This window comes from Mus musculus, chromosome 1 (genome assembly GCF_000001635.26).
Source record: "Mus musculus strain C57BL/6J chromosome 1, GRCm38.p6 C57BL/6J".
NCBI lineage: Eukaryota > Metazoa > Chordata > Mammalia > Rodentia > Muridae > Mus > Mus musculus.
Window position 1 is genome coordinate 74,566,201 of NC_000067.6, and position 27,497 is coordinate 74,593,697.

Genomic DNA, 27,497 nt, shown 5'->3' on the forward strand with positions numbered 1-27,497 from the left:
TGAGCCAGTCTTCTGACTGCTGGTGAAAGCTGTTTCTGGGAAGCAGCAGAATAAGCGAGAATCCTCTGCTGACAAATAAGAGCTTGAAACCAGAAGCAAGGGAAGAAAGAGCCTGCACAGGTGACCCAGGTCTGTTTCAGAACTGCTTTGAGGTAGAAGAGACAAAGGACAGAGGCCCAGGAAGAGATAGGGCAAACTCAGATGACAACCTAGGAACCATAGGACAGGGATCCAAACAAGTCTGTTAAACTGGTAATCTTCTGTTTACATGCGTTACAGAGCACTAGACACAAGGACACATGCAATTAAGTACAATTGTTTAGAAAATGGTGAAAGAAAATAGGATTTGAAGCAGTAAAAAGGAAAGAGATGGTGGAGAGAAAAAACAAAGCCCTCACGGCCAGGGCCTCTGATGCACCAACAATGGTGGATGCTGGAGATTAAGTCACAGGTCAACCATAGTACTACTCAAGAAGTCAGTGTTTTAGTCCAAGCCTATCTTTTATATAACCGTTAATTTCAAAGGCTAGGGTCCCAAGGGTGGAGAGTGTGTTCCAGCCACACTTTCATCCCAAAGCCAATCCTTCCTCAGGCCCGTAGTTCCTCAGGCTAGCTATAGTTCCAATTTGCATATCTTGGACTATATGTTCTCCCTACACCAGAGGTGGGGAAGGGCCTCAGCCCTCAGGTCCAGTAGAGGGAGCGGGAGGAGCAGGAGGGCTGGGATCTTCCAGCTTCACATCATGTAGATGCACTGTGGGAGTGGTGGGGTCTTTGCCAACACCCTGGTTGGGGTCGGCCTGGTCAGGGTGGTGCCTACGCACATGCTTGACCACCTGGAACTTTTGCTTGGCCTTGTAGCTGCAGAGGCGGCAGAAGAATGGGTGGCGATCGGTATGGGTAAGAGCATGATGTCGCAGTCCAGCAGCCCAGCGGAAAGCACGGTGGCAAACATTGCAAACATAGGGCTTGGCCTCACTGTGCTTTCGGAGGTGGGTGCGCAGCAGGAAGCGTGTCTTGAATGCCTTGCCACACTGCTCACACATGAAAGCCCGGGCTTCTCTGTGCCGTGTCTCCCGGTGTACCCGCAGTGCGTCAGCCCGGTTGGTGCAGTACTCACACTCAGGACATTGGTAAGGCTTCAGTCCTATAGAACAAGCACAAATTACCATGGAAGAGGGAAGAACAGGGTCAATGAGTCTTAAGTCAGCATGATACTTAGATATAAATAACACAGCAGCAAGCTAATGGCCATACCGTTCTGTCCCAGGCACACCTGACATACTGATATCCTTCTCCACTCAGTCCTTGTATACTATACATACAGATTCCAATGGATGCTGACAACTAACTGGACTTCTAAGTAACTAGCCTACCTAACAGTAAAGAATACTCAACTATGATGGGTATTAAATGGGAAACTCTAACCCTCTCTTGGTCATATGACACTACACTGGCTGCTTGTCCAGAGGTCCTGAGTTCAATTCCTAGCAACCACATGGTGGCTCACAACCATCTGCAATGGAATCTGATGCCCTATTCTGATGTGTCTGAAGATGGCTATAGTGTATTCATAATAAATAAATAAATCTTTAAAAAAAAAAAAAACTCCTTTTAGACACACTTTTTTATCAAACTAAATAAAGAAAAAAATATTCAAAAAAGGAAGAGGTAAAGATACTCCCATATGGGGCAATGACATGCCACAATTGAAGGTACCCAGTCATCAATCTTTTACAGAGAACCTATAGTTCTCTGTAGTGGATTCCATATGCTAGAGAGCAAAAGCCAAACTTGGGGCTAGAAAGATGACTGGGGTTAAGAGCACTGGCTGCTTTTCCAGAGGAGTCGGGGTTCAATTCCCAGCACCCATATGTAGCTCACAACTGTGTATAACTCCAGTTCTAGGGGATTTGGCACCCTCACACATACATGCAGTCAAAACACCAGTGCATATAAAAAAATGTATCTTAAGATCATCTTTCTTCTCACTCACAATCATTCTACCACATCTACAGAGAACCAAGTATCTCTCAGTAGTTACTGAAAATTGAGGTTGAAGGTTCTCCCTGTGTGACCCTATATATGTGTGAATGTGTAACATAATCACAGGGGAAGCTTCGCAAATACACTTGCCCAGGCTTTCAAGTAAAACTCTTTGGATTCTATTCAATAGGCTGAGGAGCCATTTCTAGTATTTGTTCTTCTAGTATATCCCCTATTCCCAGTGTGAAAGAAAACTAGGCTCTGAATCTGAGTGAGGACACCCAACAAACGTCTCAGGGAGGTCAGGTTTTCCAGAGAACGGGGGACCCTTTAAGCAGGACAGTCAACTCATGCACTCACTCACCTGTATGCTTGGTCATGTGGTATTTGAGTTGGTTGACCCACTTGCACTTGTACCCACACTCAGGGCATAGGTACTTCCGTTCCTCCTTATGGATCCGCATGTGGTACTGGAAGGAAGATCAAATGCAGAAGGTTTACTCCCTACATAACACGGTGCTTCTCCTTAGGGCTCAGTTGTTTCTTACTGGCTGTGTTACTGGGTAAGCCAACCCCAATTCTGTCTAATAATCTTTAACATGGGGAATAGTGCAAGCATCTCTGTGTGTGTGTGTGTGTGTGTGTGTATATGTATATGATATGGGTGACTGATCCCAAGGCCTGTGTATATTATTAGGCAAGCACTCTTATCCCTGAGTTCCCAACTTGAATTTTCAAAGGATTAAAATTGCAGTACTGGCTCACAGTCAGCTATTGGATGGATTACAGGGCCCCCAATGGAGGAGCTAGAGAAAGTACCCAAGGAGCTAAAAGGATCTGCAACCCTATAGGAGGAACAACAATATGAACTAACCAGTACCCCCCGGAGCTCGTGTCTCTAGCTGCATATGTATCAGATGATGGCCTAGTTGGCCATCACTGGAAAGAGAGGACCATTGGTCGTGCAAACTTTGTATGCCTCAGTACAGGGGAACGCCAGGGCCAAGAAGTGGGAGTGGGGGGGGGAGGGTATGGGGGACTTTTGGGATAGCACTGGAAATGTAAATGAAGAAAATACCTAATAAAAAATATATAAAAAAATTTTGTAGTACTGGGAAATTTTAAGTGTTTAATAAATGTTAGCTATTACTACCCAGATTATTCTCAAAGCACTATATGGCAGTTATTGAATTTATCTTTACAGAAGCTCATAAAGTTATGTTATTCCTTTTACAGATGAAGAATCTAAGTTTTGAGAAGTTAAGGAACCCATTCAGTGTCACAATGGAATTATGTGTTACAGACTCCAGTGCTCAGCAATTAAGAGCACTGGTTGTTCTTCACAGGACCAGGGTTCAGTTTCCCAAATCCAAATAGCAGCTCACAACTGTTCTTAACTGTAGTTGTAGAGGATCTGACACCCTCTTCTTGCTTTGTAGGCACTAGGCACATCTCTCCCCCCCGCCCCCCCACAACCCTTACAGAATCTGACCTTGAGGCGGGAAGGGTCAGCACAGGCATAGGCGCAGAGGTGACAGTGGTAAGGCTTTTCCCCAGTGTGAATGCGGCTGTGCCAGGTGATCTTCTGCCGATTTTTGGTGCTATAGGCACAGTCAGTACACTTGTAAAGCCGGGTACCTCCATGTCCCTTTACATGGTGATCAAGCACCAACTGATGGCGACATGCAAAGTCACAAAAGGGGCAGCAAAGAGAGGGCTGGCCAGCATCCCCATCTGAGGGGGCTGTTGAAGACTCCTCGTGCTGTTCCAGGTAGTGCTTCACCAGGCCTACTCGCTCCCGGGCGGCAAAGCTGCAGAGCTGGCAGCGGTGGCTGAAATGATGTTGCCTCCGATGCTCATCAAGAGCTGGACGGTTAGGGAAGGACTCCTGGCAGGCCCCACACTCCAGCCTTGGGTGCTGTTTACGGGTGTGTCCTCGCAGGCTGGCAGGACTGGGACAGAGCAGGCCACAGTGGGAACAGTGCAAGGGGCCTTCGGTGACCTCTACAGGACAGCCAGAGGAAGGAGGTGTGGGTTCTGGGTGTCGTCGCAGAGCATGCTGCTTGAGTGCTGTTTCTGAGCTAAACTGGGCTTCACACTGAGTGCAGGAAAAGGAAGGGGTGCCCTGGTGGCAGCTGTTGACATGGCGAGTGATGTCATGACGAAGATAACCACTATAGTCACACAGTGGACAGAAGTGAGTGGGTGTTTTGTCATGTACTCGTAGTTGATGCAAGCGCAGTTTTGAGTTGGTACCAAATGTCTGAGGGCAGGAGCTGCAAGGGATGCGGCCAACACCTGTGTGTCGAGACTGGTGGGCCTCTAACCGGTACCGTCTAGTAGTAGAAAAGTCACAGAAAGGGCACTGATGTGGCTTCACACCCTCATGCTTGAGCCGCCGATGCTGCTGAAGGCACCGGCTTTGTTTGCAGGTAAAGCCACAGTCCCCACACTGCAGGAGGGGCCGGGGGCCAGAGGCTGGGGATGCAGTGGGATGCCTCCGTTTTTGATGGAGCCTCAGGGCAGCAGCAGCAGGAGCAGTGAATGGGCAGAGACCACAGTGCAGATCTCCAGACTTAAGGGGGCAGCCCTGGGTCTGGTGAGTCCTCAGGGTCCTTTCCTGCTGACAGCTAAAGGGACATGTGGGGCAGGAGAAGAGGGCACCCTTTTGCTTCTGAACCACAGCTGTGTCCCCATCACTAGGACTGGACTCTGTACTTCCAGTATTCAGGAGGGTAGAGTCCCCATTGTTAAGAGGAAGCACAACTGCATGGGTCTGGGGGCGCCCACGCTTTCTTTTCTGGCCACGCCCCCCTCTACAGCCTTCAGTCACATGAGAGGTAATAGAAGAAAGCCGAGAACAAAGGAATGTACACGAGCTGCAGTGAAACTTGCCTTGCTCAAAGTGGAACTTCTCAGAGGTCCCTGTGGGTAAGGAGTTTTCTGGTGGAGAGGTTGGGAAGTCAGAGGGTGTGGGAAGAGGTTCCTCTACTCCTGGCCCCCCAGGGAGGTCAGAAGGAGCATCTTTTGGAAGCAAGAGCTCTACCTTTGATGGTAAAGGTGGGGGCTTCCTACTTTCAGCATCCTGTGAGGCTTGGTTATCTGGGAGCTGAGGATGTAGAGTGGGAGAGACAGGTTTGGGCAAAGCCTTGTTCTTTTTGAGAAGAACAGGGCATTTCTTCATCATGTGGGTGCTGAGGCCCCGCTGTTGCTTAAAGCTAGCTCCACACTCAGGGCATAGCAGGGGCTCTCGGCGACCTTGGCACCCCGATTTGGAGTGCAGAGTTAGGGCTTTTTCCCGGCGAGTGATAAAAGGACAGTGTGGGCAGCGGAAGGCTCTTCCTTCTCCCTGGATCACGACCATTTGTACCCGGCCCTCCAACACCAACGCTTCTGCTTGTTCTTTGTCCTGTCTCCTCATGGCCTTAAGTAGCGACTCTGACTCAGGAAATGGAGGCAACGGTACAGTCTCAGCAGTCAGAGCTGCCTTGAATGTATTAGGTGCTTCTTCAGAAATTAGGGGATTTCTGGGAGGCTCAGAGGCTAGCTTCTCCACAACGGGCTCTTCTTCAGCAACCAAGGCAGGCGTCTCAATACTGTCAAAGCTGGACAGTGCTGGCTCTTCTAGTCCACCTGGTCTTTCTGTTCCCAATGGTCCTGAGGGATCCAGAGGCCTGAACTCCACAGTGGCTGTTTCGGTGAGCTCCTCAAGGGGTAGTGGCTCAGTCTCAGGTTCTAGCTCTACTCTCAGGGCCTCCAAGTGTAGTGTGCAGCCACCCTCTTCCACCTCCCCCAGGCTGGGGCTGTCAACCTGATCATCCTCTTGGGGAGCCTCAATGCCATCTTGTCTTTTGGGGCTGGCCTCCTCATTTGTCTCTGGCAGGGCCTGGTCCATATTGGAGTTAGCCACAATTTCATGTTCACGGTCTTCTCTCTCAGGCTGGGCAGACAGCTGGCTTGAAGGTCCTGAGTCTGAAGGAGGTGCCAGGCACTGCCTAGCCCCCTCCAACTCTTGGCTAGCATTGCAGAACTGCCAAACCTGGTCCCCTGGCATGTAGCCATGGACCTTACGCTTGTGGAAGAAGAGTGTGGTATTGCTAAAGGTACGGTAGTCACAGAGGGCGCAGTGAAACTCACGGAGATGGGTGTGCTTGCAGTTCTCATGGCTCAGGAGGGCCTGCTTGTGGCGGCTCTGATAGCTACAATAGCGGCAGGGGTAGAGTGGGGCAGGTGTGCCAGGGTGGTGCTGGGAAGCCATGTGCTTCTGTAGCTCATACTTCCGCTTGCAGGCAAAGGCACACACCTCACACATGAGGGACTTGCCCTGGTGCCGTAGTTTGTGGCTGCTCAGCTGATCAGCTCGATGGCAGCGGTAGGAGCACTGGTTGCATTGGTATCTGGGGAGAAGGGCAGAGAAGAGTCAATCACAACAATAAATCATAACAGTCAACAGTCACTGACAAAATACTTTGGGCTGGGTCTGCACTCTGTGCTGCAGGTGAACCAGCTGATTTCACCAGCCCTCCACCATCCCGTGAAATAGGTATTTCTACTTTATAGGTGAGGCCAAGGCACAGAAGTTAAGAGCCAGCCGAAAGGTTGCAAAAGAAGGGATGGACAAAGACAGCCTAGCTTCAGAGCTGGGCCTCTCTAGTCTCTATACTGCTCATACTCCCAACCCCGACAAGGTGCTGGGGATTGGACTCAGTCAGGGCTTTGTGCATGCTAGTAAAGTGTTCTACCAGAATTCCTAAACTACTTCCTATAGAAACGTAATCTTGAGTAGAGCAAGGCAGGTGTGCTGGGGTGGCATTACCCACATGAATTCTGAGGAACTGGCACAGCAATAGCCCCATGGATCAGGTTTTTGTGCTTTGCTGTCAATCCCTAGTAGAGGCATAAAATCTACAGACCAAGCCACCAGGCAGTTGTGTCCACAGGTTAGAGAATTTGTCCGGATCTTAAAGTAGCCATTTGGTGCCATTTAAGTGTGTAGATCCATTTTCCTGAGACCATATCTAAGAACTCAAGTAATACATTTTTTAATGTAGGTTCTGAGGATCGAACTCCTCAAACTGCCATGATTGCAGGCAAGCATTTTACTGACTGAGCCATATCCTCAGCCCCCAAGTGACACTTTAATCTCCATTTTCCTTTTCCTGGCCCAGAATGCTCTCACCATGCAGAATGGGCCCAAGTTACAGGGCTCAACTGTAGGAGATGGAGCTAAGATGATAGTATCAGAGAATGGTGTTAGAATGGAGAAAGCAGTAGGGCCAGAACCCTGCTAGTTAGCAAGAGCTAACTAGCATACGTTCTTGGGACAGGGGATGGAAACATATGTGCTCATACCTGAGATCCCCTGCATGTTTCCGCATGTGCACACTCAGGTAGTGCTTCCACTTGGTGACATAGCCACATTCAGTACACATGTAATCCTTGGTGTTGGAGTGGGTCAGCATGTGCTTCGATAGGTAGCTAACATCTCGGCATGTGAAGTCACAGAGCTCACATTTGTGAGGCTTCTCTCCTTATATTGTGTGTAGGGAAAGAACACAAGTCAGATATAGGTTGACTGAGCGGCCCTATCACCTCTTCCAGCAAGTTTGCTATGATACTAGGCAGGGTCAGAGCTTTATGTACTACCAGGTATGTAGCAAACTCCACAAGAAACAACAATACACTAGAGTTGTCTCAAGACAGTTCCTCCAATTCCTATACTAAAGGGAGGAAGAAAGTAAGCACTGAGTAAGCCTTGAAAGATTAAAGTCTACCTTTGCTATTTAAAAAAAAAAAAAAAAGGTAGTTGGCACCTGTAGCTTAATTCCTTCTCATTTCTTGAGTACAGATTAGAACAAGAGAAGAAACAGAACTGGGACTCTAGATTTCAACAGAGTAATATGTATGAACAGCCAGCATTTATACAATGCTCACCACGTGCCTGAGCACTGTATAAAGTGTCTCCTCCCTGAATCTTCATAACAACACTATGAAGGTGCTATGATTATCACTATTTTATAGATGGGAAAAATCAAGGCACAGAGAAATCACAGAACTATTTTATTAAATGGTGGACCACATGGCCTTGGGCAGCCTGTTTCCTTATTTGTATAAAGGGAGCAACAAAATATGGATCTCACATGGTTGATGTATTAAAGAAGACATATCTGCCCAGCAGTGGTGGTCTACAGCTAGCCTGATCTACAGAAAAAGTTTCAGGTTAGCTAGTGCGACACAAAGAACCACCTGTTTCAAAAAACCATCCATCCATCCATCCATCCATCCATCCATCCATCCATCCATCCATCCATCCATAAGTAAATAAATAAGGCATACCAAGTTGTCAGTGATACACAGAACTCAAGGATGAGCTGTCCTAGTACTTGCTCAATACCTAGCACTAAGAGGCTAGTGGCCATGTTCCTTCAAGACCCTCCCTACCCCTTCACCCACCACTGTATGGCAAAGGGCAGGCAACATAGCTCTCTATGGTCTTACTGTAGATTGAAATTTAACTTCTCAATTAAATTTTTGTCTCTTATCTGTTCCTGCCTTGCTTACAAGATTGTAAAGGATGAAACTGGATAATACATATAAAACTATGTAACATGACACAGGCACAGATTTTGGGAAAAGGCCTTAGAAATGAGAGTCTGTGAATAAACTGTATAGAAAAGAAGTGTTCAATGGGGTAAACAATAGCTTTGACAAAACTGTCTAAAGATTATTCTACTAACCAGAGTTTCCATGGGAAACTGGTTTAATGGCCCATCAATTCATAGAAGTGTGCACCAATCACAGAGATGGTGCTGTAGCAGGAAGCCCAATTTAGCTGCTATCTAGGCTTCAGTAATGCTAGCAACCAATTAAGAGTCTAAAATAAAACAAGTGCAGGGGCTGGAGAGATGGTTCAGCAGTTTAGAGCACTGACTGCTCTTCCAGAGTTCCTGAGTTCAATTCCCAACAACCACATGGTGGCTTACAACCATCTGTAGTGGGATCCAATCAATGCCCCCCTTCTAGTGTATCTGAAGACAGCTACAGTATACTCATACACGTAAAATAAATAAATCTTAAAACAAACAAACAAACAAACAAACAAACAAACCAAGTATAATTTTCAGGGCACTAGAGGTGACCTGTTCAGTTCTAAGTAAAGTCACAATGTATATGGATGGTTGATTATTCTCCCTTCTCCTATTCCAACAGACTATCCCAAAACTTGAATTATGAAGGAAGTTATCTGTTCTGGTCTGGAATTCTTCACTATAAAAGGCTGAATATTCACCTGTCTGCACTTGACTAGGGGTGCTAGAACTGGACAAGCGTGAGGAATGATAGTCCAGTGTTAGAACACAGGTTCTGAAATCATACTACATGGATTCAGATGCTAGCATGACTACTTTTGCTAGTTAAGTGACACTCAACTTATGTCTCACTTATAAACTTGGGATACTAGAGTTGTGCCCATAAACTTGAGGTCAGATGAAGCAATGTAAGCAATGCCCTTTGTGTGATGCTTAGTACCTAGCAAAAGCCGACTATTACCTTCATCACATTATTACACTGTTATAAGGATGAAAGATATCTCACCAGTATGCAGCAGCATGTGTCGGATAAGCACCCTTTTGTGGGCAGTGGCAAAGTTACATTCAGAGCACTGGTGGATCTTCTCATAAGCATGCATCTTGCCAACGTGGTCCTGGTAGGCTACTGGGTTGAAGGTGGCAAAGGGACAGAAGGTGCACCGTAGCTCTTCACTGCCTGGGTGACCTTGTTTCTTATGTTTGCGGAACAAGTGCTTATTGGAGCAGGCAAAGTCACAGTGGGGACAGTGGAAAGCATAATGGCTCTTGTGGTGGGCTTCCATGGCTTCAGCTGTGGCAAAAAGCATGGGACACGAGTGATGGCGGCACTCCACAGCCCGTACTCCATGGATCTCCTTTAGGTGCTTTAAGAAGGCCTTACGGTCAGGTGCTACATATGTGCAGCCCTCCTGAAAGCAGTGTAGGGGTAATGGTTCTGCTGCAGCTGCTGCTGTGTGGCTTTTGAGGTGCTCCTTGAGTGCTTGGCTGAGGCGGAATTCCTCACGACAGACGGGACAGGCATAGGTGTCTGAGTAGAAGTTGGAAATATCCTCGTGCATGCTGGCCATGTGGCGGTTAAGTGCATTCCTCTCTACTGCACTGTAGTGGCACAGAGGACATCGGTGGGCCTTCTCGCCCAGCTCCCGCAGCAGATGGGTCTTGAGCTTGCTCTTGCTGGTGAAGAACTTCTGGCAGTTAGGACACTGGAGGCTTGGGTCTGGAAAGTGCAGATGTAGGTGCTCTACCAAATGGGTCCGCTTCTTAAAGCAGCGCTTGCATTCTGGGCACATGTGTGTCTTGAAGAGAGACTCAGTGCCTGAACCCACATGCCCTATGAAAGAGAATGTAGAGGGTTAGGAGTCAGATTCTCTAATAGTTCATTAGATAATGACAGAAAATAGAAGCCACAGTTTGTCCAGATACAAATATCATGTGGCCTTTCTTGTCATGAAAACCAAACACAAGAGTCTCAAATAAAAGGTAAGAAATTCCTCTCTTAAGAGAATTAGCCCACAAGGACTACCTGGTTCAAGTGTTTTTCCAAGTCACCCACTATTCCTAACTTTTATATGGAGCTGCACAAGAGAATCTGCATAGAGCCTTCTTATTCTTGCTGCCCTTGCTGTATACAAATAAGCTGAAAGATCAGCAGGGCTGATGAGAAAGAAAGAGCCTCATATGAGTGAGCAGAAAGAAAAGTACTCTAAGCTTCCAAACACTGGCTCACCAAGCTCTAGAGAATTGAGTGATGGTAGTAAATATAATCAGGTCTTTTTTATTTACCAGACATAAATATAATCCCCATGGGATGATTTTGTTTCTATTATGGGATGAAGTATTTCTATTGAGTTTGAAAGTGGAAACAAAGAGTCAGAAAAAAAGTCTTAGGAAGTTAAACAAAACAGGTAGATCATTGATAACCTGCACCATCTACACTATGAACAGAATCCCTTTTCCCTGCTAAAGAGGTCCCTGTCTGCACTGGATTGTTTTATGTCAATGTGACATAAGCTAACGTCATCAGCGAGGGGGGAACCTCAATTAAGGAAATGCCTTCATAAAACTGGGCTGAGGGCAAGCTTATGAGGCAAATTTTAATGACTGGTAGGGGATTTGGGATGAGCTTGTGGTCCTGAGTTCTATAAGAAAGCAGGTTGAGCAAGCCAGTAAGTAACACCCTTCCATGGCCTCTGCATCTGCTCCCACCTCCAGGTGCCTGGTTTGTTTTGAATTCCTTTCCTGATTTCAGTGATGAGCAGTGATGAGGAAGAATATTGTCCAATAAACCTTTACATCCCCAACTTGCTTTTGGTCAAAGTACTTTATTATAGCAACAGAAACCCTAACTAAAACACTGGCTCAGGAAACCTTGCCTACAAGAATAAATTATATTTATAGCTGCCCTATGCTACTAGCTTACCTGACCTATTCATCAATGTCTACTAGACTTTGTTGTGGTTTTTAAGTCCTTGAGATGAAGCCTAAGGACTCACACATATTAAGGATTACTCTATTGTTACTTCCCTAGCCCTAGTTAGGATCTTGAATTTTGAGTAGAACAGAAAGAATACATGTAGGCTGGAGAAATGGCTCAGTGGTTAAGAGCCCTGACTGCTTTTCCAGAGGTCAATTCCTAGCAACTACACGGTGGCTTAACAACCATCTGCAATGGGATCCTATGCCCTCTTCTGGTGTGTCTGAAGACACCTACATTGTACTCATATACAATAAACAAACAAACGGATCAGAACCGAAGCTCAGAAAACCAAAACCCAGAGCCCAAATGCCAGGATCCTCACTATCCACTCCTCTCTCCTATGAAGAGCTTCAATCTTAGTGATGTTATTACCTTCCAACTGCTGAGCCCCTTGGCTTTTATCCATGACTTTCTGGGAGTCTTTTTGGGTGACGCTCTCCTCTTCCTCTGCATCCTCCTCTTCAGCTGACTCCTGCCCAGGCAAAGGTGTACTTGCTTCCTCAGAAGGTTCTCTGTGTCCCGGAGGCAGTTTGGCAGCTGGGAACACATAAAACAGTCCTGAAGAGCCAGTGACAGGGCTGAATGCTGGCGCTTTAGTTCTGGCAAGCAAACTGGCCTTCTCTCTGTTTAGCAGGAAAGGGTCTTGGACATAAGTATATGTGTTCTTACTCAAGACAGGGATATGAAGAGCAAGAGTAAAAACCTCAGACTCTTGACTGTCAGAACTTTGAAGTTACTCGGAAGATGGGAGGGGTTGAGAGGCAGACAAGAGTAGAATGTTCTTCCTTGGGCCAGGTCTCTGGAGCTAAAGGCTGGAATGGTTCACAGCAGAGACACATACCCTGACTGTTCTACTGAGGACTAATTTGGACTTCAGGCTTACACCTTGCCCCTGAAAGGTCTTCTCTTTTTAAGATTTTAGAATAAAAAAAGGGGCCCAGCAAGTCAAGTTCTCATAGTCTGTTGTCTCCTGGTCTATTTTCTGTTTCCTGCTCCTACACTTAGCTCATGCTGGTTTTGTTGTTTGAGACTAAAAGACTGATGAAGTATTACCCTTCCCGAGATTTCTTTTAAAAATAACCCTATTCCTTTCTACCCACTCTCACATCACTTATTTATTTGAGACATAATTACATATAGTCTGAGTTGGCTTAGACTTTGTATATGGCTAAAGATGACCTTGAATTTCTAACCTCTGAAGTGCTAGGATTACAGACTCTAGTCTCACTCATCCTAAAGGCAACCTACAAACACTCTACTAGGAGCAACAGTCACTGACACAGCCTTAGTGTTTTAAATGAATCAACGGGATATTCCTAAATAATTTCAGATTATATGTTGCATAAGCCAAATTTCACTCTTTGTCATAAACACTGGATTCCTTTTGTCTCATGTATTCTAGTTGGTTAAGTTTTCTAAAGCCTTTCCTATATCACCAGTAATTCCATTCTCTCAAGTCACTGACTACATCCTGTCACAGTCATGGAACAGTCATACTGTGAACAAATGTCTCTTATAAGAGATCAACTATGGCTACATTCTAGGCATGGGACTATTGGACCCTGGCCATTTACCTGGCAGTAGCTCCTGGGATGGAAGGCCCTGAACAGCAGCAGAAAGTTCTCCCCGTGCACTGGCTCCATGGCTCCGCTGATGCTGCCGGAATAGTTTGACGTTGGAGCCCATGAAGCTGCAATGGCTGCAGTGGAAAGGGTAATGGGCCTGCCGATGCAGCTCCATTCCCTGCTGACTCCCAAAAAGCAGGGAGCAGCCCCGGAATGAACAGGGCACAGGAACTGCCTTGTGGGTCTGTCTCAGGTGATTCTGCAGACCCTTGCGATCTTCAGCAGAGAACACACAGCCAGACTCTGGGCAGGAGAACATGTTGGGAGTGACCCGGTGAATCTTGAAGTGGCTCTTCAAGGCCTGGGGTTGGACAAACTCTTGTCTACATACAGGACATGGTAGGGGGCTATCTGGCAGGCTGGGGTCCTGCAGAGGGCCACGGAGGGCAAGGTTGCTGGGGGGCAGCTCTACAGAGCATGGGGGACTAGAGAGGTCCTGCACAGCCTGAATATGGGTCTCAGTGCACTGGTGCACGGAGAGCAGAGTAGGCTCTGCAAAGCTCTGTTCACAGCGCTCACAGAAGTATACCTCCACCACCTTTACCAGGACACCTGCAGGCAGAGGACCGACAGAGAAAGGCACAGAATCAGATGGAACAAGACTAAGACTTGAAGGAGTTAGTCACTAGAAGAAATGTAGGTGAATCTTTTCATAGTCATGGAGTAGAGACAGACTTCAAGTCTGGCCCTGTACTGGGCTATAATAAGCCTATAGGTCAGGGATAACCTGTCTGGTATCTGGCATATGTCTTTGGATTTCTCATGTCTGGTGAAATACTTGGCAAAAGATGTGTGCTTAGTAAGTGTGTTAATGAATCAACAAATAATAAAATCCAGAAAGCATTAAGAAAGAGTATTTGGAGGCAAAGTCTATAAAATGCCTACCATGTAAAGCACGAAGACTTGCGTTTGGATCCCCAGCACTGAGGGTGCAATGACAGGCAGATTCCAGAGCTTACTGGCTGGCCAGCCTAACCAAACTGGAAAGCTCCAGGTATGGTAAGAGACCCTCCTCCCCCTTCCAAAAAAAGGATAGGGGCTGCTGAGAAGACATTTGCCACCAAACCAGATGACCTGCATCCTGTATTCAATCCTCAGAACCCACATGGTAGAAGCAGAGAACTGAAGTCCACAAATTATTCACTCACATGCACGTGCACACACACACACACACACACACCCCAGAGTTGAATAAGATGTAAAGGAAATAAAAATGAAGAGAGCAACTGAGGAAGATTCCCTAATACTGATCTCTGTCATCTACAAAAGAGCATATATGTGCACACATACAAATATGTACACACACCACACATACATACACAAAGGCAAATAAAAATTAGAAAATAAAAATGAGAAACTTTCAAGAGAATGACAGATGAGAAAAATTTCTAATATAGATTATGAAAGGCATATTTTGCTCAAATAAAATTTAGAAAGTTTCAGCAGGCAGTGATGGTGCATACCTTTAATCCCAGCACTTGGGAGGCAGAGGCAGGCAGATTTCTGAGTTCGAGGCCAGCCTGGTCTATAGAGTGAGTTCCAGGACAGCCAGAGCTACACAGAGAAACCCTGTCTCAAAAAAAAAAAAAAAAAATTTAGAGAGTTTCAAGAGAACAATAATATACTAGGAAAGATACCCAATATAAATGATGTGTTGGGCTGGAGAAATGGCTCAGTGTGAAGAGCACTGGCTGCTCTTCCAGAAGATGGGCTCAATTCTCATTACCACAGTGTGTCTGAGCTCCAGTTCTAGGGGATGTTATGTTCTTCTGGCCTCTATAGGCACCAAGCACACATGGACACACATGTGGGCAAAACAGCCACACATAAATATCAACAAGCTAAGGAATATGTGTTGCTTCCAAAGTCTCTAAAGAAAAATTCAGACAAAAATTTCATAAAAGGAGGCTGGTGAGATGTCTCAGGACTGCTCTTCCCTGAGTTCAAATCCCAGCAACCACATGGTGGCTCACAACCATCTGTAAGGAAATCTGATGCCCTCTTCTGGAGTGTCTGAAGACAGCTACAGTGTACTTACATATAATAAATAAATAAATCTTTTTAAAAATTCATAAAAGAACCTTCTTTTCAGAAGAGCTAGATACAGTAATTGCTATTTTTTAAAGGAATGAATAGATCTCGATGATGGCAAGAGTTAGTCTTCCAACTGTTCTGAGAAGGACAATTTGGAACTCCACAAAGTTAAGGCCACACTTGTTAGTGGTAGAACCATGACTCAAGCACAGGGCAGCTTGGCTTACATTTTATTCTGCTCCCTCTCTATTGTTATTTTGTTATTGTTTTTTTATTCTGTGGTGGTGATAGTGAGACAAAGTCTGGTTATCTTGAAACGTGTTATGTAGATCAGAATGGCCTTGGACTCACAGAGATTTGCCTGTCTCTGCTTCTTGAGTACTGGGGTTAAAGGTGTGCACTACCACATTTGACTGTTATTTTCAAATTATTCTCCCCAAACCCCTGTTCACTTGCTCTAGGACAAAGTTGCTGGGCTTTTGGTTTGTTTGAGACAGTCTTTTTATGTTTTTTTGTTTTTTTTAAAAGATTTATTTATTATTATTATATCTAAGTACACTGTAGCTGTCTTCAGATACACCAGGAAAGGGCGTCAGATCTCATTACGGATGGTTGTGAGCCACCATGTGGTTGCTGGGATTTGAACTCAGGACCTTCGGAAGAGCAGTCAGTGCTCTTAACCACTGAGCCATCTCTCCAGCCCCGAGACAGTCTTTTTAAAAAATTACATTTACCTCTTTATTTAGGTATTTGTGTACATGTGTGCTATTGTATATGTATCAAGGTCAAGGGATAACTTCTTCTTTTTTTTTTTTGGTTTTTCGAGACAGGGTTTCTCTGTGTAGCCCTTGCTGTCCTCGAACTCAGAAATCCACCTGCCTCTGCCTCCCGAGTACTGGGATTAAAGGCATGCTCCACCACGCCCGGCTAAGGGATAACTTCTTGGGAGTTGGAAATTTTCTACTTTTGTTTTTGAGGCAAGTCCCTTGTTGTTTCTGTCCCTGTGTTGTGTATGAGCTTCCAGCTTCTGGATGATTCTCCTGTCCTGTACCTCCCATCTCTCAAAGGAGTACTGGGCTATAGATCCAAGCCATCTCCTATGTATAAGCTTTCTACATGGGTCTAAGGATGAATTCAGGTTGTCAGGGTTGCATGGCAAGCACTTTTGTCTGGTAACCGTTATATAAAACCATGAGACAGAGTTTTGACATGTAGTCATGCTGGTTTATGTAGCTTAGGCTAGTTTCTAACTCTAGATCCTTCTGCCTTAGTTTCCCAAGTACTAGGATTAAATGAATGCTGGGAGTACTGATGCATACCAGCACACTTGTAGTGGGTTGGCTTAATGCTGCTTGTATTCTAATGCTAATTTTGGGTGCAGAAGACTGGTCGCCCCAGAGACACCCCCAAGTTATTTCTGATTGGTTAAGATACCGATAGCCAATAGCTGGGCAGAAGAGACAAAGGTGAGGTTTAGGTTTTTGAGAGCTTGGGGTTGGAGAGGGACCATGAGGAGGAAGGAGGAAGAAGAAAGTGCAGGAGAGGAGGAAGGAGAGGCCGCCATGGGTTAGGAGTCAAGAGAACATGGTCCTGAGGGCTGGCCAATTTGAGTTAAGAGCAACCAAGAAACATAGTAAGTAATAAAGCAAGGCTAGCAATAGGAAAGTAGGTTCTAATAGCATAGATAGTAGTATCTGCTCAGCTATTGTGCTGTTTAAGGCTTATTATAAACATAAAGGCTGTATATGTCTTTCATCCGATAACTTAAATAGTTAAGGCAGGGTAAAAAACCTCGGGTCAGGATTAAATAATTTCTACAACACACCCTCACCTATCAAAGTTATTTTTGTGTGACTACATATTAAATCTACTTTATCTTTTTAACCTGTGTGTAGTACTTCATAGCACTGATAAATCTAAATGAAATTCTGCCCTGTGGACCACTGAGATGTTTCCAACAACAACAACAACAATAAAAACAACGCCAACATCAATAACATCCCCTCTCTATATGCATGTGGGTCTTCCTGTAAGAGATGTTCCTGGAATGGAATTACTATGACAGAATGTGCATATTGTAAAATTTGCTATAAAGCTAAACTGACCTTCAAAAGCTTAATTTGGGATGCAGATGCAGCTCAGTGGTACAACCAATAGCGACAATATACAATAACCTGGGTTCTTCACCTCAGACACAGACAGATTTATGTTCTACACCAATCTAGTCTATATAGCAAATTCCTTTCAAACCAGCCAGAGCTAGTGAAATTGTATAAAAACCAACCAAACAAACCCCAGCATTGCAAGGTATTACATATCCTTATATAGCCTCTCCTCAATTCTAGGCATTTTTTTAATATGTACACATTTTTTAAAAATTAATTAATTTTTATTTTATGAGCGTTGATTAGTGTTTTGCCTGCATTTATGTCTGTGTAAGGGTATCAGATCCACTGGAACTGGAGTTACAGACAGTTGTGAGCTGCCATGTAAGTGCTAGAAAATAAACCCCAGTCCTCTGCAAGAAATTAAAAAAAAAACAACAAAAAACAACTTAGTTTTTAACAAAATTGAGAAGCGAAAAATAGCTTCTATTTTGTAACTATATGAAATGAAGCATTCTTCCATAAGGCTATTGTTTCTCTTTATTTCTTCTTTGTGAACTACATATAGGCATTCATATTCATTCATTCATTCATTCATTCATTCATTCATTCATTCATTCATTCTCTCTCTTCTCAAGACATCTTACTGTGTAGCCCTGACTGGCCTAGAATTCACTATGTAGACCTCTGGCTCAGAACATGCAGAAATCCTCCTCAGTCCTAGAATTAGAGGTGTGCACCACCACATCTAGCTTAAAAAAACAAAGCTAAACTAAAACTAAAACCAAAAACAGTTAACTCTTAAAATTTAAAAAAACTAGCTTTTTAAAATTTTTTACTTAAAAAAAAAAAAACCCACTCATTTATATAAAATGTGTATATACAACATGCACATGTGGAGGTCAGAGGACAACTCATAGTAGTCGGTTCTCTCCTTTCACAACGTGGGCTCTAGGGACTAAACACAAGTCATCCTGCTTAGTGGCAAATGTCCTTATTCACTAAGGCATCTTGCCAGGCCCTAAACTTGCTTATGTTAAAATGTTTCTGTTCTTCATTTTTGAGACAGGGCCCCAGTATGTAACACTGGCTGGTCTTGAACTCACAGAGATTGGCCACCCTCTGTCTTTTAAGTACTGGGATTAAAAGCGCAAACCAATACATAGTCCATTTATGCTCTCTCTTTACCCCCAGAGAGAAGTGTAGAACTCTTACATGGTCTAATTACCTAATTTCCCCCAGCATTCTTTGCTATTATCTTACACTGTCAGAAGACAAAGCTTAAAACTGTAACTGAGAGATAGCAGTTAAAACACGGAGTTTGATAAAAATGAAAGTTTTAGATGTACAGAGAATAAAGAGAAACTTCCTACTGGATTAAATAATATGCCCTCCCTCTTAACAGCATGCCCTGGGTGTATGCTATACATACACAGGAGACTTGAGCAAGGAAACAGCACTTTCTTCTGGAAAGCCTTGCCAAACTCAGGATGGTTGAAGAGGCTGGGCCTCTGGCCTAACCCTTGGCTGGCTTAGGGTCAGTACAGAAGAAAGCCTCCCCAAGGACTGTAAGAGCAAGGACAAGCCAAACTGGCAGGGGTGTCAAAAAGGTTTCTTGTTCTGGATTACTGCCCAGCAGACACAAAACTCTTTTGGGATAAACTTTGCCAAGTTTGTTACAAGGCTGTATGTACCTTGCCAGCCTTCCATCAACATGCACCAACTGCAAACCAAATTATAGCATCTCAGGGTGTAAAAATAGCATGCTACCTTGTGTTCTCATCACATTCAAAGACAAGGACCAAAAATAGCACAGATGAAAAAACTCAAGGCGGTGTCCCACTGGCCTGGTAGCAACTATGTTTGTACCTGAGGTCTCTTCAGGAGCTCCTGGGGACAGAGTTCCAGTTACTGCTTCCACAATGATCTCCATGTTCCCTGGACCCTCTTCAGTAGCTGTGGCCTCTACCAGCAGGCAGCCTGGGTCAGCAGGCAAAGGTGCAAGCTCCCCAGAAGCACAGGTATTCTGGACAGGGCCCAGGATTCCATGGTTTGAGAGAGGTGGGGGAATCAACAATAGTTCAGAGCACAGTCCATCCATCTCCCCAGTGCCATTAGCCAGCTGGGATGCCAACACAGGGTCTGTCATTATCACTGATTTGTGTGCTGTGGTCTCCTAAATGCTGACAAACCAGAAAAAAAAAAAAAAAGCTATATGTACATATATATATATATATATATATACACACACACAGTTAGAACTCTTAATTTCTCTTAAGCTGGCCCACACATTTAATCATTTCCTTCTATAGCAACATGCCACACTTTATTATTCTAAACATTTTCAAAACAACATTCAATACAAAAATATGAGATTAAAAGTCAGAATTAGTAGAGAACCAACAAGCTGAGGCTGACTAAATTAAAGATTACAGGTTCTGGTTCCTGCAAAGTAACCCTGGCAACAAAACTGAGTGGGGTCAAAGGCTCTCTCTCTTACTACTCGATGGTCTCATTATTCCTCAGTATAGATATGATACGATTCCTTCACTTATGGTCCTCATTGACCTACCTCCCCAGGCATCCCTCCCACTCTGCCCTCCTAACCTGATGATCTGCCATTCTCTGACTCACTTTTTTGCTTACAGACCCTTCTACTTTCTCACCCCTCCCATTCAACCCATCAAAATCTCTTGTCTAGCTAGTCAGATACTCCTTAAGAAAACAAACATTTCTGCTATGAGTGTGTCCTAACATTCTTAATTTTCTCTTTTCTGTTGTCCTGAAAGCCTTTGTATGTAGTTCTGTCAGAAACCACACTGTGCTGTTGTTTCTCTATCAATCTCCCTTCCTAGATGTATAGTTCAGCTGTCCAGAAAATGGTGGTGGACTCCCTGAAGCTGGGGTGCTTGTCAGACACCTGATTTGGGGGGCTGAAAACTGAACTCAGGCTCTCAGAAAGAGCAGCATTTACTCTTAACCACTGAGCCATTTCTCTAGTCTCACACTTTTTAAAAAATGTGTTGTTAGGGATCAAACCCAGGGCTTTGTGCATGCCAGGCAAGCACTGTACAAATGATCTATCCCAATACTGAATGTGGAGCTTTGAGGAGTTTATTGGCATTTTTCACTTCACTGGACCCTAAGCATCAACAAGCTAGGTAAGTTAGACAAAATGGAAATTCTAGTGGACCAGCTGAGTTGCAGTAAACCCAGATCTTTTAAACTAAGGTATCAAGCCAGTGGTTCCTCAAATACAAGGTAAATTTCCAATTCACTAACTTACTAAAGCCTCCAGTGGGAACACAACTGAGAAACAAAGGTATTAAACTGCATGTCCTGTTCAACTCGACTGAAATAAATGAGATAATCTTTTTAAACTTCCAGGACTCAGGAGGCAAAGGCAGGCAGGTATCTGTGAATTTGAGGCCAGCCTGGTCTACATAGTGAGTTCCAGGACAGAGCTAAACAGTGAGGCCCTGTTTCAAACAAAACTGGGTCACTGAGTATGTGCCAGGTGAGAGTGGCTAGTTCTCATTCTACAGAATCCCTCCACGTAAAAACAGCACGAGGGCTGTAGGGATGGCGCAGTGATGAAGAGCACTGACTGCTCTTCCAGAGGTCCTGGGTTCAATTCCCAGCAACCACATGGTGGCTCGCAACTATCTGTTAATAGGATCCGATGCCCTTTCTCCTGTGTCTGAAGAAAGCAACCGTGTACTCACATACATAAAATAAACAAATATGTCTTTAAAAAGCATAACAGCAGGAACAGACAGCAATTCAAGAAGGAGGCAGGGAAGTGCACTTCCGTGGTCAGCGAGGCTTTTTGGAAATCACAGCCCCCACGGACTACTAATTATTGCTGCTCTAGGCGGTCTTCCAGCCCATCACATGGCCTCAGGAAGATGCGGGGGAGGAGGTAGGAGAGAGCCAGAAAGAAGTAACGTGCTTTTGAGACTGGAGAAGCAAGGGATACCGAAGCCTGGGGAACAAGGCAACCCTGCGTAGGCACCTCAGTTCCCACGCGCCTCTGGGCTTTGACTCACCGTGTAGCCTTGAGTCGATGCACTTGCCTCGCTTCTCAGGACCTCAGCTTTCCTGTCTGTAAAGTGGAGGCGGCGGCGACGACAGCTTTTACACTGTGGGGCGACAGCCAAGTCACGAGATACAGCGGAGGAGAAAGGCGTTTTGGAACCTGCAAGGCTTGGGATGATGCATCGTCACGGTTCTGGTCCTGAGGAGAGGCAGCGGATACCCGGGCGGGGCCCGGAGCTGTGACGCGACTGAGACGCCCGAGTCCAGCAGAGATGCGCCCGCGCCCCTCTCACCGGCGCGCTCCCCGCAGCACCTCCTCCCGCGGGCTCCACCTCCAGGGCCCACTCAAGCTGGAGCTAGAGAAACTTTTACCTTCAGCTCACAGCGCCCGCACTTCCCCTGGTTCCCGCCGACAGCCGCTCTCTCACCTCCTACCCGTGGGCTGGCGGGAGCTGCATCTCTATGGTCCGACTGGGACTGGAGTGGCTCCTCGGGGGCCTTTGATGTGGCCGCCCCCGGCCCAGGCGCCTCTAGGAATCTGACGTGTGGCAGCCACTCTGTCTCTCTTCAAGGCCCGTGCTACTCTATGGTTTCCCCTCTATGTCCTTGAGTACCCCCCTTCTGAAGCCCCAAAGCGGAACCATCGAGAATTGCAGGGAAGAGTGGCAAGGACTCCGTGGTGGGTGTGGCCGGAAGTAGATGCAGCAGTCCGGGGCGGGACTAGCGGCGCTGCCTCTTCGTAGGCCCGGCGAAACCATCGAGTGTGAGGGCCAGAGAGTCATGGAGGGAAGGGGGCGGAGTGACAGATTTCTCTCTCCCACGTTCCTGGAAGCGCGAGCAGGTCTGTGTATAGGGTGTCCGGGAGTCAGCTGCTGTGTGTCAGGGTTCGGGAGCCGGGGGCCAGGAGATCTTCGTCAGCGGCTCTCCATGCAAAGGTGCTTTGGAATTCTGGATCACAGCTCCGAGCCTTAGCGGAGGTCACGGCTGTCAATTCACCAGTGGGCCGGTGTGCCAGGCAGAGGAGTGGCAGTGGAGAAGTGTTGCAAGGAGAGGTGTTCTGGAAATAATTGCCATTTTGTCCCCTTAGGCATTGTCTTAAGTTAGGCTTAGTCACATCTTAATTGGGTTGAATTTGAAAAAGGCTCCAAAAAAAAAAAAAAAGAAAAAGAAAAAGGCTCCGTGGAAGAAGTAGACTATATGATCTCAATGAAAAAGAATGCCTAGAATAAAGGGGTGGGGGTCATTCGGTACCAACAGAACTGAGAGAGCTAGAAGTAGGTAGTGATTTGCTAGTAAAGGTACGCATTCTAATGTAGGCATCCCTGCGTATCCGGCTGTGGTATTTGAACCCAATGGGAGCAAGGCACCAAGGGTGCTGGAATACAAGTGACAGAATTGTAGCGTGTCTGGGATTGGTGGGTTTGGATGATGCAGGTGCTGAAGGTCCATTCAAATATCACCTCAAGAACCAAAATAACTTGCAAGAAATAGTTTAGGTGAGAAGTAATAAATGTCTGTACAGGACATTAGGAACGGGGTGTAAGGGAGAGGATATTTGAAAGACATTTCTGATGGTAAGGCATGTGGTCATTGACAGAGCAATGGAAAAATCACCTTTGCCGATTCCATTCAGTGGGGACCCTTCTGTCTAGCTCTTGCCAGGGACCAGAGTCTTGCCTTTCTAGTATCCTGATGTGGAGCTGGGTACATTGCTTTTTGGAATTGAGAAACTCTCCAAAATGGCCTTCTGGCAAAAGGTCTAACTGAAGAGCAAAATGGATTGAAGAGCCTGGGGTGTTTGCTGTGGCATTCCAACACCATTCCTACTCCACTGAAACACAGTCCTGCTGACCTGTCCATCTTGCTTCTGTGGGAGGGAGCGGAGCAAGATTGACTGGTCTAGTTTCTATACTAGTCTTATGCTTTCTTCCAGTTCTGCTACAATCCATCCCTCGGTTTTGACAGTGCCTCAGAGCCTATAAGCATCTGTGCTGCTTCTTTTCAAGATGCCATTTTCAGACTTTGTTCTGGCCCTTAAAGACAATCCCTACTTTGGGGCTGGATTTGGGCTGGTAGGTGTGGGTACGGCTCTGGCTATGGCCCGGAAAGGAGCCCAGTTGGGTCTAGTGGCATTCCGGCGCCATTACATGATCACACTGGAAGTCCCTGCCAGAGACAGAAGCTATGCCTGGTTGCTTAGCTGGCTTACCCGACACAGCACCCGCACTCAGCACCTCAGTGTTGAAACCTCATACCTTCAGCATGAAAGTGGCCGGATCTCCACCAAGTTTGAATTTATCCCCAGCCCTGGAAACCACTTCATTTGGTAAGATAGGAAACTAGGTAGGGCTCTGAGGAGAGGGTGGATCGATGGAGGAAATTGGGTCACTTTGACAATTTTATTCAGGTATCAGGGAAAATGGATCCGGGTAGAACGAAACCGAGACATGCAGATGGTAGACTTGCAAACAGGGACTCCTTGGGAATCTGTCACCTTCACGGCCCTGGGCACTGACCGAAAGGTTTTCTTCAACATCCTGGAAGAAGGTATGAGATGGGACAGGCAGGCTATCAAAGTGGGGAGGTTGGGCATCTGCTGCTTGGAGAGGAGGAATAAGGATCCGAGTCCTTGGGAGAAGGGTACCAGGTCAGAGCTCTACCTGACTGAAGCATCAGCATGATCAAGGGACTGTTTTACTTCCTTGCTCCCAGCTCGAGCACTGGCCCTGCAGCAGGAGGAAGGGAAGACTGTGATGTACACAGCTGTGGGGTCTGAATGGCGTACCTTTGGTTATCCGCGCCGACGTCGGCCACTGGATTCTGTAGTCCTACAGCAGGGTCTGGCTGACCGAATTGTCAAAGATATCCGGGAATTTATTGATAACCCCAAGTGGTACATTGACAGAGGTAAGCAGCAGCTGGAATCTAGCCGAGTTTGTAGCCAGGTGAAGTTACAGGAAATTCTAGCTCAGGTGAAAGGGAAAGAAAGCTCGTCTATGAGAATATCTTTTCTGCCTCTAGGACCACTAGCAGGGAATGGAGCTGAGGGTAGATGTGGACACCTGGGCCAGAGTACATGATTCACTGTAGGTCTTGTTTATCCTGGTTATATCCCTAGGCATTCCCTACAGACGTGGCTACCTTCTTTATGGGCCCCCTGGTTGTGGAAAGAGCAGTTTTATGTGAGTAGTCAAATTTTCTTGACTTTGAGTAACAGCCTTTGCAGAAAAACTGGGCTGAAATTATTAGAAGAGGAATGAATCTGGGAAGCAAGGATCAGGATAAACATGAGATCCATAGATATATATCAAGTGAGTGGTATAGGAAACAGGCCTTTGCAGCCTACCTCCTAGGACTCCCGAAGTCTTCAGGTTGCCTAGGACCTCCTTCCATGTCACTGTCCACAGAACAGCCCTGGCTGGAGAACTGGAACACAGCATCTGCCTGCTCAGCCTCACAGACTCTAGCCTCTCAGATGACCGGCTCAACCATCTACTGAGTGTAGCACCACAGCAGAGCTTGGTGCTCCTGGAAGATGTGGATGCTGCTTTTCTCAGTAGAGACTTGGCTGTGGAGAGTAAGTGTGGATGCTGGAGATGGGAAATCTTTTGTTTTTAGTTTAGTGTGCATGTGTGTGCAGGTGCACGTATGTGGAGGTTGGAGAACAATTTGAAGGCAGCTCTCACCTTGCACCCTTTGTCTCTCTCTTGTTGCCCTACTCCTGTCACTGCTTTCAACGTGCCTTAATATTTAGGTATGTGCCACCAGAAGCCACTGCATCCAGCAATTTACTTGGATTCTGAGATCACACTTGGGTCTTCGGGCTTGTGTAGCTGTTTGTCTGTTTTAACCACAGAGCTATTTTCCTGACCCAGGGAAGTAGTTATTTAAGACACTGAGGGCCAGAAGTAAACAAGGAACATTTTTGGAGGCCTAAGTCATCAACAAGAAATACTGATAAATAAGGAGTTGAAGTGGGGGCTTAGGGCACGATTTTAACTGAGACATGACTTCTCACATTCCTGTTATCCTCTAGACCCTATAAAGTACCAAGGACTAGGCCGCCTCACCTTCAGTGGACTGCTTAATGCTTTGGATGGTGTAGCCTCCACTGAAGCACGAATTGTGTTCATGACCACCAACTACATTGACAGGTAAGGAGACAGGAAGGCAAAACTTCACACCTAGGCCGTGGGAGAGTTGGTGGGTTGAGGAGACCATCTCAGGAGCTAGCAGGACTGCTGGCTGTCACTGTGCTTTTCCTCTTAGGCTGGATCCTGCCCTCATACGTCCCGGGCGAGTAGATCTGAAGGAGTATGTGGGCTACTGCTCACACTGGCAGCTGACCCAGATGTTCCAGAGGTTCTATCCAGGGCAAGCACCTTCTTTGGCTGAGAACTTTGCTGAACATGTCCTTAAAGCTACATCTGAGATTAGTCCTGCCCAGGTGCAAGGCTACTTCATGCTGTATAAAAATGACCCCATGGGGGCTGTTCACAACATTGAATCTCTGAGGTGACCCACCAGGCCATGATCTGCTCTCAAAAATTCCATAAACACCTGTCACACTAATCAGGCTTGTGCCTTTCCTCCCTCCATTGCTGTGTTTGTACTTGAGAATAAAATGAGTTGCCATAGCAGGTACCTACAAGATCTACATCTACAAATGATGGGGCCATGGCCTGAGGACAGGGGAGTGAGTGTTAATGGAAAATATACATGCAATCATGAAAGGCCACCCAAATAAGATACATTGTTGCCCTGTGTTGTGGCACACAGTCCCCTCCTGCCCCCCCCCCCCCCATTGGCTTATTTGTTTTGTTTTTGAGACAGACTTCTCTGTATAGTCCTGGCTGTCCTGGAACTTGTTCTATAAATCAGGCTAAAGATCTGCCTGCCTCTGCCTTCTGAGTGCGCCACCACTGCCCAGCTTTCATATTTCTCTTTATAGTCGCCTTGATACATTTGCTTTCCCTCTTACCCCTCCTCCCTCCAACCCTTCCCATTTATTTCTCAAATGTGTGGCCTCTTATTTGTTTTACACACACACAAAATCTGTATTTCTCCTTAAGGAATTTTTAAATTAATTAATTAAATTATTCTTTAGGGCAGGGCAGTGGTGGCGCACACCTTTAATCCCAGCACTTGGGAGGCAGAGATAGGTGGGTTTCTGAGTTTGAGGCCAGCCTGGTCTACAGAGTGAGTTCCAGGACAGCCAGGGCTAAACAGAGAGACCCTGTCTCGGAAAAAAAAGAAAAAAGGAAAAAAAAATTAAGATCTGGGCTGGAGAGATGGCTCAGCAGTTAAGAGCACTGACTGCTCTTCCAGAGGTCCTGAGTTCAATTCCCAGCAACCACATGGTGGCTCACAACCATCTGTAATGGGATCCAATGCCCTCTTTTGATGTGTCTGAAGATATGTATGTATGTATGTGTGTATATATATATATATATATATATATATATATATATATATATCACACATAATATTCTCTCTCTCTGTCTCTCTCTCTCTCTCACACACACTCACACACACACACACACACACACACACACACACACACACACACACATTTTATAAAAATCCTAAGACCAACCTGAGCACCACAGCAAAGCTTTTTTCCCCCTTAAAACCACAAAAGGGGGGCTGGTGAGATGGCTCAGTGGGTAAGAGCACACGACTGCTCTTCCGAAGGTCAGGAGTTCAAATCCCAGCAACCACATGGTGGCTCACAACCATCGACGAGATCTGACTCCCTCTTCTGGAGTGTCTGAGGACAGCTACAGTGTACTTACATATAATAAATAAATAAATAAATAAACCTTTAAAAAAAAAAAACAACCACAAAAGGGCTTGGGATGTGGCTCAGTTGGTAGTATGCTTGCCTAGCATGCACAAACTGGCCATGTGGCAATGGGCTGGAATCTGCTAGGAAGTAGAGACAGAAAGACCTGGAATTCTTCAGCTATATAAAGCTTGAGGCTATATGGTACCTTATCTTGAAACAACCAACCAGTAGGCTGAACAATGCATGCGTGCAAATGTGGGTTTTGTTCAGAGCTATATGCACAGATGTGGACCGTCTCAGAACTGATCACACTGGCAGGGAAGACCCTTTTTACCCTAGTGCCTTTGGTGAACAGAC

The 27,497-nt window shown here is 45.9% G+C and overlaps 2 protein-coding genes across 11 annotated transcripts; one reads left to right on the top strand and one right to left on the bottom strand.

Annotated features, from left to right (window-relative positions):
• Nucleotides 1-130: 130 nt before the first annotated feature.
• Zfp142 (zinc finger protein 142) lies at nt 131-21,933 on the bottom strand. Of its 7 annotated transcripts, none has more exons than XM_006496319.3 (10): nt 21,781-21,933; nt 21,364-21,551; nt 19,184-19,497; nt 13,125-13,727; nt 11,923-12,087; nt 9,580-10,404; nt 7,339-7,516; nt 3,479-6,383; nt 2,351-2,456; nt 131-1,147 (listed from the first exon to the last, which is right to left on the bottom strand). In XM_006496319.3, the coding sequence occupies exons 3-10, from the start codon at nt 19,461-19,463 to the stop codon at nt 678-680; spliced, it is 5,532 nt and encodes a 1,843-aa protein (XP_006496382.1). In that variant the 5' UTR covers nt 19,464-19,497; nt 21,364-21,551; nt 21,781-21,933; the 3' UTR covers nt 131-677. The 7 variants fall into 7 exon arrangements, with proteins under 7 accessions (XP_006496382.1, XP_030099406.1, XP_006496381.1 ...); XM_030243546.1 differs by having other exon boundaries at nt 13,125-13,418; nt 21,725-21,817; XM_006496318.3 differs by having other exon boundaries at nt 21,725-21,817.
• A 155-nt stretch (nt 21,934-22,088) lies between these two features.
• Nucleotides 22,089-26,243, top strand: Bcs1l (BCS1-like (yeast)). 4 transcript variants are annotated; one of them, NM_025784.5, is made up of 8 exons: nt 22,089-22,287; nt 23,286-23,678; nt 23,760-23,899; nt 24,065-24,259; nt 24,471-24,534; nt 24,760-24,929; nt 25,389-25,506; nt 25,622-26,243. In NM_025784.5, the coding sequence occupies exons 2-8, from the start codon at nt 23,359-23,361 to the stop codon at nt 25,869-25,871; spliced, it is 1,257 nt and encodes a 418-aa protein (NP_080060.1). In that variant the 5' UTR covers nt 22,089-22,287; nt 23,286-23,358; the 3' UTR covers nt 25,872-26,243. The 4 variants fall into 4 exon arrangements, 2 of the variants coding, with proteins under 2 accessions (NP_080060.1, NP_001292581.1); NM_001305652.1 differs by having other exon boundaries at nt 22,089-22,193; XR_003946408.1 differs by lacking the exon at nt 24,471-24,534 and having other exon boundaries at nt 22,108-22,193; nt 25,622-25,996.
• The last annotated feature ends 1,254 nt before the right edge of the window (nt 26,244-27,497 follow it).